Genomic DNA, 15,602 nt, shown 5'->3' with positions numbered 1-15,602 from the left:
TTGTGCCAACCATTTATTTAAAAGTTCATATTTTCTCCAGCAATTGTAACATACCAAATTTCAATTCGGGTATTTTTTGGACTTTATATTCTTCCATTGTTTTATCTTCCTATTCCTATAGCAACACCACACTATTTTAATCGTAGAAGTTCTATAGTACGTTTTAATATCTGGTAGAAGCCCAGTGCTCCCCTCATTGCTCTTGCTTCTTTCTTGGTAGACTTTTTGAAATGAGTTTTCTGGCTACTGATATTTTTTAAGTTTTCCTAAATAGTCATTAATTTGTATAAATTATACAATATAAACTAATCAAATAATATAAACAAATGTGATTTCCCCCCCTAGAACTGCAATATGCAAACACCGTGATGCGCTTTGATTACGTCTGGCTTCGCGACCACTGCCATTCAGCATCTTGCTACAACTGTAAGACTCACCAGCGCAGCCTGGACACTGCCAGCATAGATTTATGTATCAAGCCAAAGACCATTCGTCGGGATGAGACCACACTCTTTTTCACTTGTGAGTGGACAAGAAATTTGGTCTTCTTTGGGGTACTCTTCTAAAGAACAGTTATTTCGCAAAAAAAAAAAAAAAAAAAAAAAATGGTTTGCCCCTTTCCAAAATATTCTTTTGGTTACTTCTACTTTTTTCCTTTCTTTGGAATAGTTTAATTTTTGAACCTTTTATCTTTTAAAATAAAACTGTTGTGATCCACAACTAATATCATGCTTTTTCAAATTATATTTTAGCTTTATTGAGATATATATTTAACATATAACATCGTGTAAGTTTAAGGTATAGAGTGTGATGATTTATATTCACATGTATTGTGAAATGATCACCATAACAAGGTTGGTTAACACATCCATCACCTCACGTAGATGCCTTTTTTGTGTCCGTAGTGAGAGCACTGAAGATCTACTCTCTTAGCAACTTTCCAGTATACAATATAGTATTGTTAACTATATCACCATGCTGTACATTAGATTCCCCAGAATTTATTCATCTTATAACTGGAAGTTTGTACCCTTTGACCACTATCACCCATTTCCCCCACCCCCTGCCCCTGGTAACCACCAATCTACTCTGTTTCTATGTGTTTGCTTTTGTTTTTTTGTTTTTTAGATTCCACATGTAAGTACAGTATTTGTATTTCTCTGTCTGACTTATTTCTTTTTTTTCCTGTCTGACTTATTTCACTTCTTTTATAGCTGAATTTCACACACACACACACACACACACACACACACACACGGTGCCAAAAAATGTATACACATTTTAAGAAAGAAAAAAACTGTATTAAAATTGTGATACTCAATATACACCAATAACAAAAGATAAATACAAGTCACATTTGACTTCTGCAGTTACAAGAGGTGCTCAAAGTGGTTACCATCAGCGTCCAGACACTTTTGATTATGTGAACTACTGCTTGAGCAACGTTGACCAGAGTGTCCACTTGTATACATTTTTCGGCTCCCCTGGTGTGTGTGTCTATGTCTGTGTGTATAATTTTCTTTATTCATTCATCTTTCTGTGGACACTTAGATTGTTTTCATGTGTTGACTATTGTAAATAATCATGCAATGAACATGAAGGTGCAGATTTCACTTTGCGATAGTGATTTCATTTCCTTTGATTATATGCCTACAAGAGGGATGGATGGATGATACAGTAGTTCTATTTTTAACTTTTTGAGAACCTCTATACAACTTTTCATAGCAGCTGCACCAATTTACATTCCCACCGGCAGTGTACAAGGGCCCCTTTTCTCCACATCCTCACCAACACTAGTTATTATTTGTCTTGTTGATAACAGCCATCCTAACAGGTGTGAGGTGATATCTCATTGTGGTTTTGATTTGCTTTTCCCTGATGATTAGTGATACTGAACATCTTTTCAGCTAACCTCATACTTAATGGTGAGACTGAACACTTTCCCTCTAAGATAGGGAACATGGCAAGGAAGTCCACTCTTACCACTCTTTTTTAACACAGTTCTGGAAATTGTCATTACGATCAGGGAAGAAAAAGAAATAAAGTGCATACATATTAGAAAGGAAGAAATAAAACTGTTTTTATGTGCAGATACATGATTGTCTATATAGACTGCCTCAAATAGTCTACAAAAACTACTAGAACTAATAAGTAAATGTGGTAAGGTTGTAGGATACAAGATCAACGCGCAGAAATCAATTGCATTTTTGTATACTTACAATTAACATGCAGAAACTGAAATCAAAAATATCCATCTACAATGCATTCACTGAAATTTAAATACTTAGGTATATATGTAAAAAAATATGAGCAGGACCTATATGATGAGCAGTGAAAAATGCTGATGAAAGAAATCAAAGAAGGTCTAATACTTGGAGAGGCAAATTATGGTCACAGATTGGAATACCCAACGTAGTAAAGATGTCAGTTCTCTCCCAAACTGATCTATAGTTTTGATGCAATTTCTGTCAAAATATCAGCAAGATTTTTTTTGTAGCTATAAACAAGCTTATTCTAAAATTTAAATGGAAAGGCACATGTCCTAGAATAGCCAAAGCAATTTTGAAAAAGAATGAAGCGGAAAGAATCACTTCCTGATGTTAAGACTGCAGTAATCAAGACAGTGTGGTGTTAGTCGAGGGGCAGACACATAGATCAATGGAACAGAAAAAGGAACCCAGAAAGAGACCTGCACGGATGCAGTGAGCTGATTTTTGGCAAAGGTGCAACAGCCATTCAATGGAGGAAGGGTAGTCTTTTCAACAACTGGTGCTAGAGCAATTGGACATCTATAGGCAAAAAAAAAAAAAAAAAAAAAGAACCTTGACCTAAGTCTTACACCTTACACAAAAATTAACTCAAAATATATCGTGGACTTAAATGTGAAACATAAAACTATAAAACTTCTAGAAAAGAACATAGAAGAACATCTTCAGGATCTAGAACTGGGTCCCAACTGGGACTAGGACTTAATAATTCTCAAAACTCAACATAAAAAATCCAATTAGAAAGTGGATAAAAGACATATACAGACATTTCACTGACTAGAATATACAAATGGCAAATAAACACATGCAAAGATGTCCAGCATCCTTAGCCATTAGAGAAATGAAAGTTAATATCATGATAAAATTTCACTACCTACCTAACAGAATGACTAAAATAAAAAATGGTGACAACACAAAATGCTAGAAAAGATTTTAGGAAATTGTATCAGTCATATATTGCTGGTGGGAATGTAAAATGGCACAGCTACTATGAAAAACAGTTTGTCAGTTACTTAAAATATGAAACATGCAACTGCCATACACCCTAGCAATTGCACTCCTAGGCATTTATCCCAGAGTAATGAAAATTTATGTTCAAACAAGAACCTGTACATTAATGTTCACAGCACCTTAGTTGTAATAGCCTAGGACTGGAAACTACCCAAATGTCCTTCAATGACTGAATGATTAAACAAATCATCCATAGAATGGAACAGTACTCAGCAATACAAAAGAATGAACTGTGGATACATATGATAACTTAGAAAAACCTCAAAGGAATTAGTTATGTGATGGAATTAGTTATGTGAAGGAAAAAACAAATCTGCATGATTCCACTTATGTAACATTTGTGAAATAACACAATTATAGAGATGGAGAACAGATGAGCAATTGCCAGGAGTTAGGGGTGAGAGGAGGAAGGGGTGTGGCTATAAGAAGATAACATGAGGGAGTCTTGTGAGAGTAGAATTGACTATGCTGACTGTACTAGTGGTTACACAAAGCTACACACATAATAAGACTGCACACACACACACCCCACATACACGAGTACCTGTATAACTCATGAAATCTGAACAAACTCTGGACTGCACCAATGCCACTTCCTTGGTTTCCATATTGTACTGTGGTTGTGTAAGCTGTTAACACTGGAGAAGGCTCAAGGAAGGATGCACAGGGCTTCCTTATACATTTCTTTGCAACATCCTCTGAATCTATGATTATTTCAAAATAACAAGCTAAGAAAAAAAAAAGCATTGGAGGAAAGAAACATTTACAATAAAGACATCTGACTACTAATACTCTACAATGAAAAAAAGTTATAGAAAGGTTAATTAAGAAACAACTGACTTGGCAAAATATTTGCAAAATGATGAAGACTGAAAACCATAAGGTGTAAGGTGCTATTACCGATTTGTAAGAAAACACCAATTTTCCAATTAAAAAAATGTGACCATATATTCGATCCCCAATTGTACACCTGAAATCTATGTAATTTTACTAACAATTGTCACCCCAATAAATTTAATAAAATTAAAAAAAAATGTGAGAAAGAAGTGAACAGACAAATCATGAAAGCACGTGTCAGCAAACATTCTGTAAAGGGCCAGATAGCAATGATTTTTAGACTGCTGGCTGTAAGGTCTCTGTCACGGCTCTTCCCAGCTATCATTCTTCAGTAGTAGGGTGAAAGCAGCCATAGACAATATGTAACCAAATGGACACGTGTTCTAAAATAGGTGTGAAAAAAGCAAGTGCTGGGCAGGTTTGGCCCTTGGAGCACACTTTGGTAATCCTTGGATTTAAAAAATACAGATGTCGGGATGGGGGCGCACCCATGAGGAGAGGTGGCTGCGGCTGCTAGTCGGGGGAAGGGGGTTGGAAGTACCGGCTGGCGGAGCAGGGCTAGTGGAGAGCCCTGATCCTGTGGCTTTGGTGGCAAGACAGCATCTCTGATGGGGGAGGAGGAGGGCGGGCGCGGAGGATAATGGGAGGAGGGAGAAGGAGGATGGAGCAAGCTGTGGGTTGGGGTTGGGGTTGGCGCTAGCAGCAGTGGAGAGCAAGGTTGGCCCAGTAGTTGTAGGGCAGTGGAGTGAAGCAGGGGGCGGCTGGGGTTAGTAGGGATGGGGGGGGAAGGGGAGGGGCAGGGGGAGTGAGCTGGCTCTGCGCTGGGCAGGCAGGGGACTCGGGAGGTTGGATGGAGTACGTGGATATCCTGGGGAAATTCATCCAGAGAGTCCAGATGACAGTGGGGAGGACAACTTAGCTCAGGATTTCATGCGATTAAGGAGATTGTCTACCAACTATAGAACAGAAAAGATTTGTCCCATAGCCACTGGAGGAAAAGAAGAAAATGTCAAAAAGAGCAGGTATAAAGACATACTGCCATTTGATCACAGCGAGTTAAGTTGACTTTAAAGACTCCTTCACATTCAGATGATATCAATGCAAATTTTATTAAGGGTTTTTATGGGCCAAAAGCATATGTGGCAACCCAAGAACCTTTAGCAAACACAGTAATGGATTTTCGGAGGATGCCATGGGAGGACAATGTTGTAATCATTGTAATGCCCTGTGGAGAAATTGAGATGGAAAGAAAAAATATGGGCGCTATCAGCCTTAGTATGGAGAAGACCCTGTAACAGTTGCACCACTTAAAATTTCTTGTGAATCTGAACAAGCAAGAACAGACGACTTCATTAGGACACGCTTACTTGAACTTCAGAACGAGTATCATAGGCTGTGTCGCTTTTATTATGTGAACTGGCCAGACCATGCTGTTCCCTCATCGTTGGATTCTATTCTGGATAGGACAAGCTTGAGGAGGAAATACCAAGAACATGAAGATGTGCCTATTTGTGTTCATTGCAGTGCATGCTGGGGAAAAGCAGGTACTATTTGGGCTGTAGATTACACGTGGAATTTACTAAAGGCTGGGAAAATACCAGAGGCATTTATTGTACTTAATTTAATACAAGAAATGAGAACACAGAGGCATTCTGCAGTACAAGCTAAGGAGCAGTATGAGCTTATCCACAGAGCTATGACCCAACTGTTTGAAAAACACCTACATGGTTCTCTGCTTTTTCTGAAATCTATGTAATTTTACTAACAATTGTCACCCCAATAAATTTAATAAAATAAAATTAAAAAAAAAAAAGAAAAACACCTACAACTATATGAAATTCGTGGAGTCCAGAACATTGCCAATGGAGTGAATGAAATGAACACTGGTCTATGGTCAGCTCCATAGATCCTGACAAACAAGATTCTTCTCCTCCAAAACCACCAAGGACCTGCAGTTGCCTTGTTTAAGGGGATGCTAAGGAAGAAATACTGCAGCCACCGGATGGAACCTCACCCAGGGCCACCCATCTTGATACCTTCTCCCCCTTCAGCTTTTCCAACAGTCACCACTGTGTGGCAGGACAATGACACATACCATCCAAAGCCACTGTTGCACATGCTTTCATCAGAACGACATTCAACAGACCTCAACAGAAATTATAGTAAATCAACAGAACTTCCAGGGGAAAATGAATCAACTGTTGAATAGGTAGATAAAAAACTAGAGAGAAGTTTAAGTTTTGAGATTAACAAGGTCCCTTTCCAAGAGGGACCAAAAGGTTTTGATGGAAACACACTTGAATTGGGGACATGCAATTAAAATTAAATCGGCTTCACCTTGCATGATTGATAAAACCTCTCAGTCACAGGAATTGAGTTCGGGGGATCTGAAAGTTGGTGATATTTCTCAGAATTCTTGCGTGGACCACCGGGCAACACAATGAAATAAAGTTCCAGGTATTCCACCAGAAGAATCACAGAAGAATTTAGACACACCTCCAAGGCCAGGCCGCTTGCCTCTTGATGAGAAAGGACATGTAATATGGTCATTTCTCGGACCTGAAAATATCCCACCTATGCCTGATTCCTCAGAAAGCAAAGCCTCAGATACCCAGCCAAACAATGAAAACTGTCCTTTTAATACCAAGCCCCACAATACTAGTTGAAACCCATGATCTTTGTATCATAAGAGTTGACCTCTCTTCAGAGCACCCTTCAGTTTTACTGACCCTCTTCACTCTGATGACAGGAACTCTGATGGTCCAGTGACCAAGAATAAAACTCATATTTCAACAGCAAGTGCTGCAGTTTCTGCTGCCACTAGTATGGAAAGGATTTCTGCAAGGAAAGTATTGCCAACATCCAATGCTACACATACTATAGCAGGAACAACACATTTGGGAGCGGAGAAAGATGCTGTCAGTGAAGATTCATTCACCTCCTCCCCTACCTGAAAGAACTCCCACATCTTTTGTATTAGCAAGTGAACATAATACACCTGTAAGATCTGAGTGGAGTGAACTTCAAAGTCAGAAAGAGTCTGATCAAAACAAATCTGAAGGCTTGATAACGTCTGGCAGTGAAAAATGGGATCATCCAGCAGGTCTCACACAGAGACTTGTGTAGACTGTCTACCTACTTTCAGTAACAAGAAAGATCAAATATCAGAAAGTCCAACAGAAGTCACAGACACTGGTTTTGGTAATTGCTGTGGAAAACCCAAAGGACCAAGAGATCTACTTTGAGAATAGTAATGATTCAGGGAACTAAAGTCACTTTAAATAATACTGGAAAATTCAAGTGCCTCTGAAACACAGATTTACTGTATTCCATCTTAAAAATGTGGGACTAACACCAGGGTAGATTGTTACATTAGTATTTTTTGCTGGGACCATCTACCTGCCATATACTACACTTAGGAAAAAGTATTACACATGGTTTCTTCTGTAACTCCAAGTGTTATTGCCTTGATGTCTCAAGCCTGTTACACGCTGCTTATAGACATGTTAATATAGTAATACTTCTATGATAAGTTGATTTTAAAGTCTACTCTGTTGCTAATGTTTTATCATGTATGCATGATTTTGTATATAGACAGGGCAAGTAGGGATATGATTTGATAAAATTGCAGTCATAAAATTTTTGCATGGTCTAAATCTTTGTGTACCTTATTTGTAAATTATTTGCCCTGAAGTTTTAGAAAATAGTTTCTGAATTTTAAAATTGCTAGATTCATGAAGCCAGCATTGCAAGTTATCAGAGATGAAAAATTTTAATAATAATAATACGTGTTGTAAATTGTAAGCAAAAAGTTATTTTTATAGTACATGCTGTCTAATTGTCCATCCTAATTGTCCTTGTTTTCATCTAGTTATGGAGATACAGTAAGTGCCTTGAAACAATATTGAATTCTTTTAGCTCATGCGTGTTACTTTAATACTTGAACTCAACTGGGATTAGAAGACTATCAAAATACATGTATGTTTCAGGATATTTGACCTGCCATTAAAAAAAAAAAAAACAGAAACAAAAAATAAGATGTCTAACAAGTGTTCTTATTAGCCTTATTAGTAAGTGAATCAATTAAAATTATTACAGTAAGAGCAGTTTGCTTACCACATTAGAAAAATATATTTTAAAAATAAGAATATGCAACTTTAATGGGCACACAAATATCGTTGGAGGCAATGAAAATTGGTAGACTTTCTAGAAAGTAATTTGGTTATATGAATATGTGTCAAGACTCTTAAAAGTGTATGTCTTTGGATTTAACAACTACACCTTCTATGTGTATATTTTGAAAAAAATTATCAAAAATATAGACAAAGGGGCCGGCCCGGTGGCTCAGGCGGTTAGAGCTGTGTGCTCCTAACTCCGAAGGCTGCCGGTTGGATTCCCACATGGGCCAGTGGGCTCTCAACCACAAGGTTGCCGGTTCAACTCCTCGAGTCCCGCAAAGGATGGTGGGCAGCGCCCCCTGCAGCTAGCAACGGCTACTGGACCTGGAGCTGAGCTGCGCCCTCCACAACTAAGACTGAAAGGACAACAACTTGAAGCTGAACGGCACCCTCCACAACTAAGATTGAAAGGACAATGACTTGACTTGGAAAAAAGGCTTGGAAGTACACACTGTTCCCCAATAAAGTCCTGTACCCCTTCCCCAATAAAAAAAAATTAATAATATAATAAAGTAAAAAATAAATATTTAAAAAAAATAGACAAAGATGATCACTATCAAATAATGGGATTTTTTTTCAAGAAACAAACTACATGCCCCAGAAGAACAGATTGATTAAGTAAATTTTTGTAGTCCATATTTTGCAAATTATAAGAATTTATTTTATGGAGATTTTCAATGATAAAATTATTGTTAATATGTTAAGTAACAAAGGGAGGGTGCAAATATATATGTGTGTGTGTGTGTATATATATGTGTATATTATGTACGTATATATACACACACACATATATATATATTCACATATATGGCAAACTTTATAAAGTAAAATAATGCATAGAACAAAAAACTGGAAGGAATGATGCCAAGCTGTTAATAGTGGTTTCATCTGGGTGGTAGAATGATAAGTATCAGTGATTTTTTTTATTTCCTCATAGTGTCTTATGCTTTGCATATTCTTTTTTTTTCCAGATTTTATTGGGGAAGGGGAACAGGACTTTATTGGGGAACAGTGTGAACTTCCAGGACATTTTTTCCAAGTCAAGTTGTTGTCCTTTCAATCTTAGTTGTGGAGGGTGAGGTTCAGCTTCAAGTGTCCTTTCAGTCTTAGTTGTGGAGGGCGCAGCTCAGCTCCAGGTCCAGTTGCCGTTGCTAGTTGCAGGGGGCACTGCCCACCATCCCTTGCGGGAGTCGAGGAGTTGAACTGGCAACCTTGTGGTTGAGAGCCCACTGGCCCATGTGGGAATCGAACCTGCAGCCTTCGGAGTTAGGAGCATGGAGCTCTAACCGCCTGAGCCACCGGCCCGGCCCTGCATATTCTTTATGATACATTAATTATCTGGGGGGTGGGAAGCCAAGAGATACAAACAGAGACTAATACAGAGAGCTAGAAAGAGAGAAAAGGGAGAGAGAAGATGCCAGCATAGCCTATAGCCTTTCACTCCTCTTGTATTCTTTGCTTATCCTGAAGATTTTATCAAAAGAATTTTGGGCACTGTTTTTTTGTTGTTGTTTTGTTTGTTTGTTTGTTTGTTTGTTTGTTTGCACCGTGGGCAAATTCACTTATGACATCACTTTAACATGTTGTATTGATGTTGTATCAATAGACCAAACTGACCTAACTCATTTAGAAGAGGAAGACAGCATAGTGTAGTACAGAACCGCTGGAAGTAAGAAGCCAGAGTTCCAGTTCCAGCTGTAATACTTATTCAGCTGTGTGGTCTTGAGTTAGTCACTAACTCTTCTCCATTAGTAAAGATTAATCCCTTCTAGCTCAAAAGGTTTGTGTGTAGATGAGAGGTGAGGATGGGGCAAGGGGAGAAGGAGGGAAGTAGACTAAAAACCAACTGGGATTTTTTTTCATTATCATTCTTTGATGACTTGATAAATGCTCCAGAGCTACAATTCCATAGACTTATCTACCTGCTGGGAAGATTTATTTGTTCATTCATTCACTTATAATTCATTCTACTCAACCTACAAATATTTCTTTCTCGGGAACGTTATAGGCACTCATTCTTATTTGGTTTCATAAACAATACAGCACTGGGTGAATGATTGCTAAAAATAACATTCTTAACCAGTAAATTATTGGCAGCATTTATAGTTATTATTTTAATGCCTTTTATTTTTTTTCCCTTCAAAGGGCCAGATGATCATGTGACTAAATATGATTTGGATTGGCTGGTGAGAAACAGTTATGAAGGACAGAAACAAAAGGTCATCCAACCTAGAATCTTATGGAACTCGGAAATCTACCAACAAGCCCAAGTGCCATCTGTAGATTGCCAGAGCTTTTTAGAAACCAATGAGGGACTGAAGAACTTCATGCAAAACTTTCTGCTCTATGGAATTGCGTTTGTAGAAAATGTCCCTCCCACTCAAGAACACACAGAGAAGTTGGCAAAAAGGATCAGCTTGATCAGGTAATTCATTAGTTTCCTGATATCTGCAGTGATTGATTTCCAGAGCATGAACACCAATAAAATCATGTAGCAGGTGTGGTCACCCTTGTTTTTAATCGATAATATTCTGTCCTGAATAAGAAGATTCCCATTGATAGTTCTTTATTTGAGGTGCAGATTTTTAATTTCTGAAGATGCTTATATGTTAAATATGGTAAAGACTTCAAAATCATTGATACTTTTTTTTTGAGCCCAGCAATGCTCAAAGTGAGAGATGTCATTGTACACTGGAGTGAGCACTAACTGTGAGTAAAGAGAACCAGGTACTAGTCTGAGTTCTACCATCAAGCAGTTGTAGGAACATAGGCAACTCCATTACACACAAAACTTTCTCTCGACACCCCCAGTGGCCTCTATTTCCCCATCTGATCAATGAGAGGATTGAATACAATGGTGTCAAAAGATCGTCCTGTTTTGACCTTCTCTCATTCCTAAGGCTTGGTTCAGAGACTGGTTGTTAGTAATACTGCCTTATACCATTTAACCGGCATATTCACGCCTATTATTTTCTTTGGTCATTATAACAATCCAGATAAGTGTGTATTTTATCCCCTGTTCTATGGGTGCAGAATTTGAGGCTCAGATATTTTAAGTGGCTTGCTCAGTATTGCTCATCTAGTAATCAGTGGGGCTGGAATTCAGATGGCTCAGGTTTCTTGATCCTAAGTACAGTGTTGTTTCCACTTGCTAGTCTGCATTGCTATATTTCAATATAGATTGATTTTCTGTAGTATTAAATGTGATGTAAACCTACTTTGTTAGAAATTGGTGCTTTCCTTTGAATTAAGAAGAGACAGATATAGCTCATTGTGGGACACTGCATACACCAGGTAGTATGCTGGGTCATTCGCCCTATTCTTTTTTTTTTAATTTATTGGGGTGACAATTGTTAGTAAAATTACATAGATTTCAGGTGTAGAATTCTGTATTACATCAATAGAGCACAACCAACATTTGTGAGCCACTCAGTTTGAAACACAGGCTGAGAAAGTTCAAGTACAAGAAGCTGTGCTGGTAAGCAACAAATTGAGAGCGCTGTAAAGATTATAAGTTGAAGAGGAAGAACATTTCCCGTTTGGACTCTGAGGATTCAGAAAATAGATGAACTTGAAAACTAAAGAATTAAAGCGACCTTTAGTCAGATCTGAGCTCACCAGGAAAATAACTATAAAATCTAAACCTATGATATATACCTGAGGGAGAGAAACAAGAACAGTGATACAGCAAGTCTCACTAAATACTTGCTAACATAAACTATCCTTTTGTCTTGTTCTTATTCCTCCTTGTCCAAAAGATGGGTGAGTAGCTTCATTAATAACTTCTAAAAGCAGCTGCATAAAAACATTTTTTTCTATGCAAGGAAGCTGAGCACAGCAAAGAACCTTGAATGGAAAGCTATTAGAAGTAGGCACATAGACAGAGTGAGATGATTCTCTAAGCTTTCAGACTACATTATACTTCCGTAGTTTCTCCCCAGCCCCCCTCCCCAACTTCCTAGAATATTAATCAGTGACAGAATTGGCTGGTGGTGTTTTCCACTGTCATCTTCACCTCATAGATAGAAATCTAGAGCCAGAACTCTATTGTTATTTGTGAATAATGAAAGTATTACAAAGAGTTTTGAAAGATAAGGATGAAAATTTCAAATAGCTAAAAGGTCTTCCTGTATTTCATTTGACAGGGAAACCATCTATGGGAGGATGTGGTATTTCACTTCCGACTTTTCCAGGGGTGACACCGCATACACCAAGCTAGCTCTGGATCGGCATACTGACACTACCTATTTTCAAGAGCCCTGTGGGTAAGTGAATTAGAATTTTCCAGAGCAGGGCCTTTAAATGTGATGATGTTGAATAGTTTCTTAATCATTTTCCATTCTATCTGAACCAAGATCATATCTGCTGATGACATGTATGACTATTTCTGACTCTTCTAGAAACATGATCATTTTGAAGCACCCTTGCTTAGACTTATAAAAATACATTTTTTTTGAAATGATTCAAAATTCACCTTACTACATAAATGAACCTTAAATTAATTTACATTGTTTTTTCTAAAAGTGATAACAAATAACTTACCAAAAAGAGTGTTGGTTAACCGTTAGTTTTGGAATTTGTACTTTTCTTATATTTAGTTATTATATTGCAAAGGGGTCAATGTTCCAAACACAGCTGCTTTGGATATGGTATAAGAGGAATTTGGATCCATTTTACAACAAGTTGGAGAGGAGGAATGAATGAAAAATAACCTTCACATGGAACCAGAAGTTATTGAGCCAAAAATGATATGTGCCATACATTCCCCCCAGCTTTATCAAGATATAATTGACATCTAACGTTGTGTAAATTTAAGGTGGGCAATGTGTTGATTTGATACACTTATATATGGTAATATAATTACCACAATAGCTAACAGGCAGAAGATTTTAAATGTTCTCACCACAAAGAACAAATGTTAATTATGTTCATGATGAATAGATATCATACTTTATTTTCCTACCATTTGCCACTTATTAGAGGTACCTCTGTGGTTGTTATTTTGTTGTTGTTATTGATCTTGCTTCTGCATGTAGGTGATGAGCCTGAGGCACAATGACAGTAGTAAAAGTGAGTGTATGTATGGATTTAAAAAGACAATATGAGAGGGTGATAATATGCAACTGCTTGTGGTTACATTGATTTCCTTTAGGGGGTTGGAACTTAAGAATGTTTGGTTCTGGGGAGGAAGAATAAAGCATATTTTAGAGATCCTGCTTAATGTTATTGATATACGAAGAGTCCTGCGTTCCTCATTCTAGGGAATGCAGAATAAAGAAAGAGGAAATGGGAAGAGAAGCAGCTGGGCAGGGATTGAAGTTCAAATACCGACTAGCTTTTCTGTGTCTGACCACTACCAGAGATAAGCAGTTGTCTGTGCCTTTAACCCTTTCTAATGAATGGCAAGGACCAACTGCTTTAGCAGTATAGTAAGAGTGGTTAAGAGTTCTGACTATGGCCTCAACCAGACTGGGATTTGCATCCCAGCTGGAACGTGCATTAGCTTTGTGATCTTGGACAAAGTAACGTAACCTCTCTGTGCCTCAGTTTTTCATCTGTAAAATGGGACAACTAATAAAACCTATCCATTAGTATAGGTTAGGGATTGAATTACATGATTTATGGAAAGTATTTGGCATACTACCTGACACATATTAAGTGCTCAGTAAAGACTAGAATACCTTGTCCTTCCTAAAACTACCTTTGGTGTAGATCTATCCTTCACAACCTCTTTGGGGATTTTCCTCTCCTTTATCTTCAGCCTTTCCACACCTATCAACTCTTTCCTATCAGCTTCTCATATCTTAAATCTCTTCTTTTGTACCCTTCCTTGGACTCGGTCTCCCTCCAGCTACAGCCCCGTCTTACTCTTCCCTTCACAGCTAAACTACTTTTAAAATGATCTGCATTCAATATGTTTTCATTCTCATTTCTCATTTACTCCTCAAACCTATGGTCAGCTAGTTTATCCTACCCACTCCCAATTAAGATTATCCTCTCCAGTCACCAACAGAGAACTTAATTGCCATACCCAATGTGTATCTTTCAGTCTTAATCTGACTTGACCCCTGGGGCGTGACATTAACCACTACCTCTTAAATATTTATTCTCCTCTGGTTTTGCTCCTATGGTATATCTCTGAGCATTTTCCCTCAGCCTTTTGTGCTGGCTTATTTTCCTCTGAGCACGTCCTAAATATTGTTGTTCCTCAAGGTTTTCACCTTGTCCTTCCGTTCTTACTGGAAATAATCTGTCCAAATGACTTCTTCCATGCTCTCGGCTTTAGCTATCACCTACAGACAATTCAAAATCTACCTCTCTTCTGAGTTAAACATGTTCAACTTGCTACTAAATAACCCTGACCTAGAAGTTTCATAGAAAGCTCAACATGGCCAGAACTGACTTTTTTTATTTTAATTGTATTTATATTAGGTTCCCTTTGATTTTATTCCTTCCATCTTTATTTGCATTTATTATTTTACTTTGGTGTTCACTTTTCCTTATTTTTGCTTTTTCTCTAAATTTCTGTTAAGAGTATTTAAAGACTTTTTAAAGACTTTAGTTTTCAAGTTCATTAATCATCACCTTTCCTTTCCCTGTTAACATCTGTAGCCATATATGTATGATTCAAGTTTTTCAACATGCCTCTAAACAGAGCTTCTTCCCCAACCCCTCTGACCCCTTCATTATCATCCAATTACACATCTGCCTACATTCTCTGTCTTGGCAAATGGCATCATCATCCATCACGTAACCTAATGGAAAGCCTGGAGTCACTCTAGGCTTTTGTCTGTTCTTCATCCTCCACATCTAATCAGTTATCAGATCTTGCCCATTCTACCTCTGTAGTATGTCTCAGGTGTGTCCTCTTTTCTGTAACACACTTCTCTGAGCTTAAGCCCTCAGCGTTTTTCTCTAGTATTTCAGGTATCCAAGTTTTCTGTTACCTTGATTCCCACCAGTCCATCTCCCATGCTATTACCATAACCAAGTCTTTAAAATGTTACTATAACCATAGAGTTTCCCTGTTTAAAAATCCTCTTCTGGTTCTATGTGCTGTGCCTATCGAAACTTCTTATCCTCTTTCTTGAATATATCTTGTTGTTTTACAGTAGTATCTTTAGTCACACTTTTTCTCTGCCTGGAATGCCCTCTCCTCACCTCAGTCTCATTCCAGCCCTACTCTTGCCCATTTTTTTAAGACTTAGCAAAGCCATTGTCATCCACCTCCAAAGCATTTCTTTATACAATACCCCACTAGAATGATTTCTCTATTTGTGGCCCCACTATATCTTGTATACAACTTGAT

The 15,602-nt window shown here is 37.9% G+C and overlaps 1 protein-coding gene and 1 pseudogene across 3 annotated transcripts in view; both read left to right on the top strand.

Moving 5' to 3' along the window:
* TMLHE (trimethyllysine hydroxylase, epsilon) overlaps nucleotides 1-15,602 on the top strand; it is a 65,595-nt gene that overhangs the window by 38,648 nt on the left and 11,345 nt on the right. For all 3 annotated transcript variants that reach the window (XM_019716081.2, XM_019716080.2, XM_019716082.2), the window contains 3 exons: nucleotides 346-522; nucleotides 10,439-10,718; nucleotides 12,439-12,558. In XM_019716081.2, coding sequence (XP_019571640.2) covers nucleotides 346-522; nucleotides 10,439-10,718; nucleotides 12,439-12,558 — 577 coding nt within the window. The remainder of the gene's footprint in view (nucleotides 1-345; nucleotides 523-10,438; nucleotides 10,719-12,438; nucleotides 12,559-15,602) is intronic.
* LOC109437102 (tyrosine-protein phosphatase non-receptor type 12) lies at nucleotides 4,966-7,360 on the top strand (annotated as a pseudogene).

Source organism: Rhinolophus sinicus, chromosome X (assembly GCF_036562045.2).
Source record: "Rhinolophus sinicus isolate RSC01 chromosome X, ASM3656204v1, whole genome shotgun sequence".
In the NCBI taxonomy this organism is placed as follows: Eukaryota; Metazoa; Chordata; class Mammalia; order Chiroptera; family Rhinolophidae; genus Rhinolophus; species Rhinolophus sinicus.
This window is presented reverse-complemented; position numbering and strand designations above follow the sequence as displayed.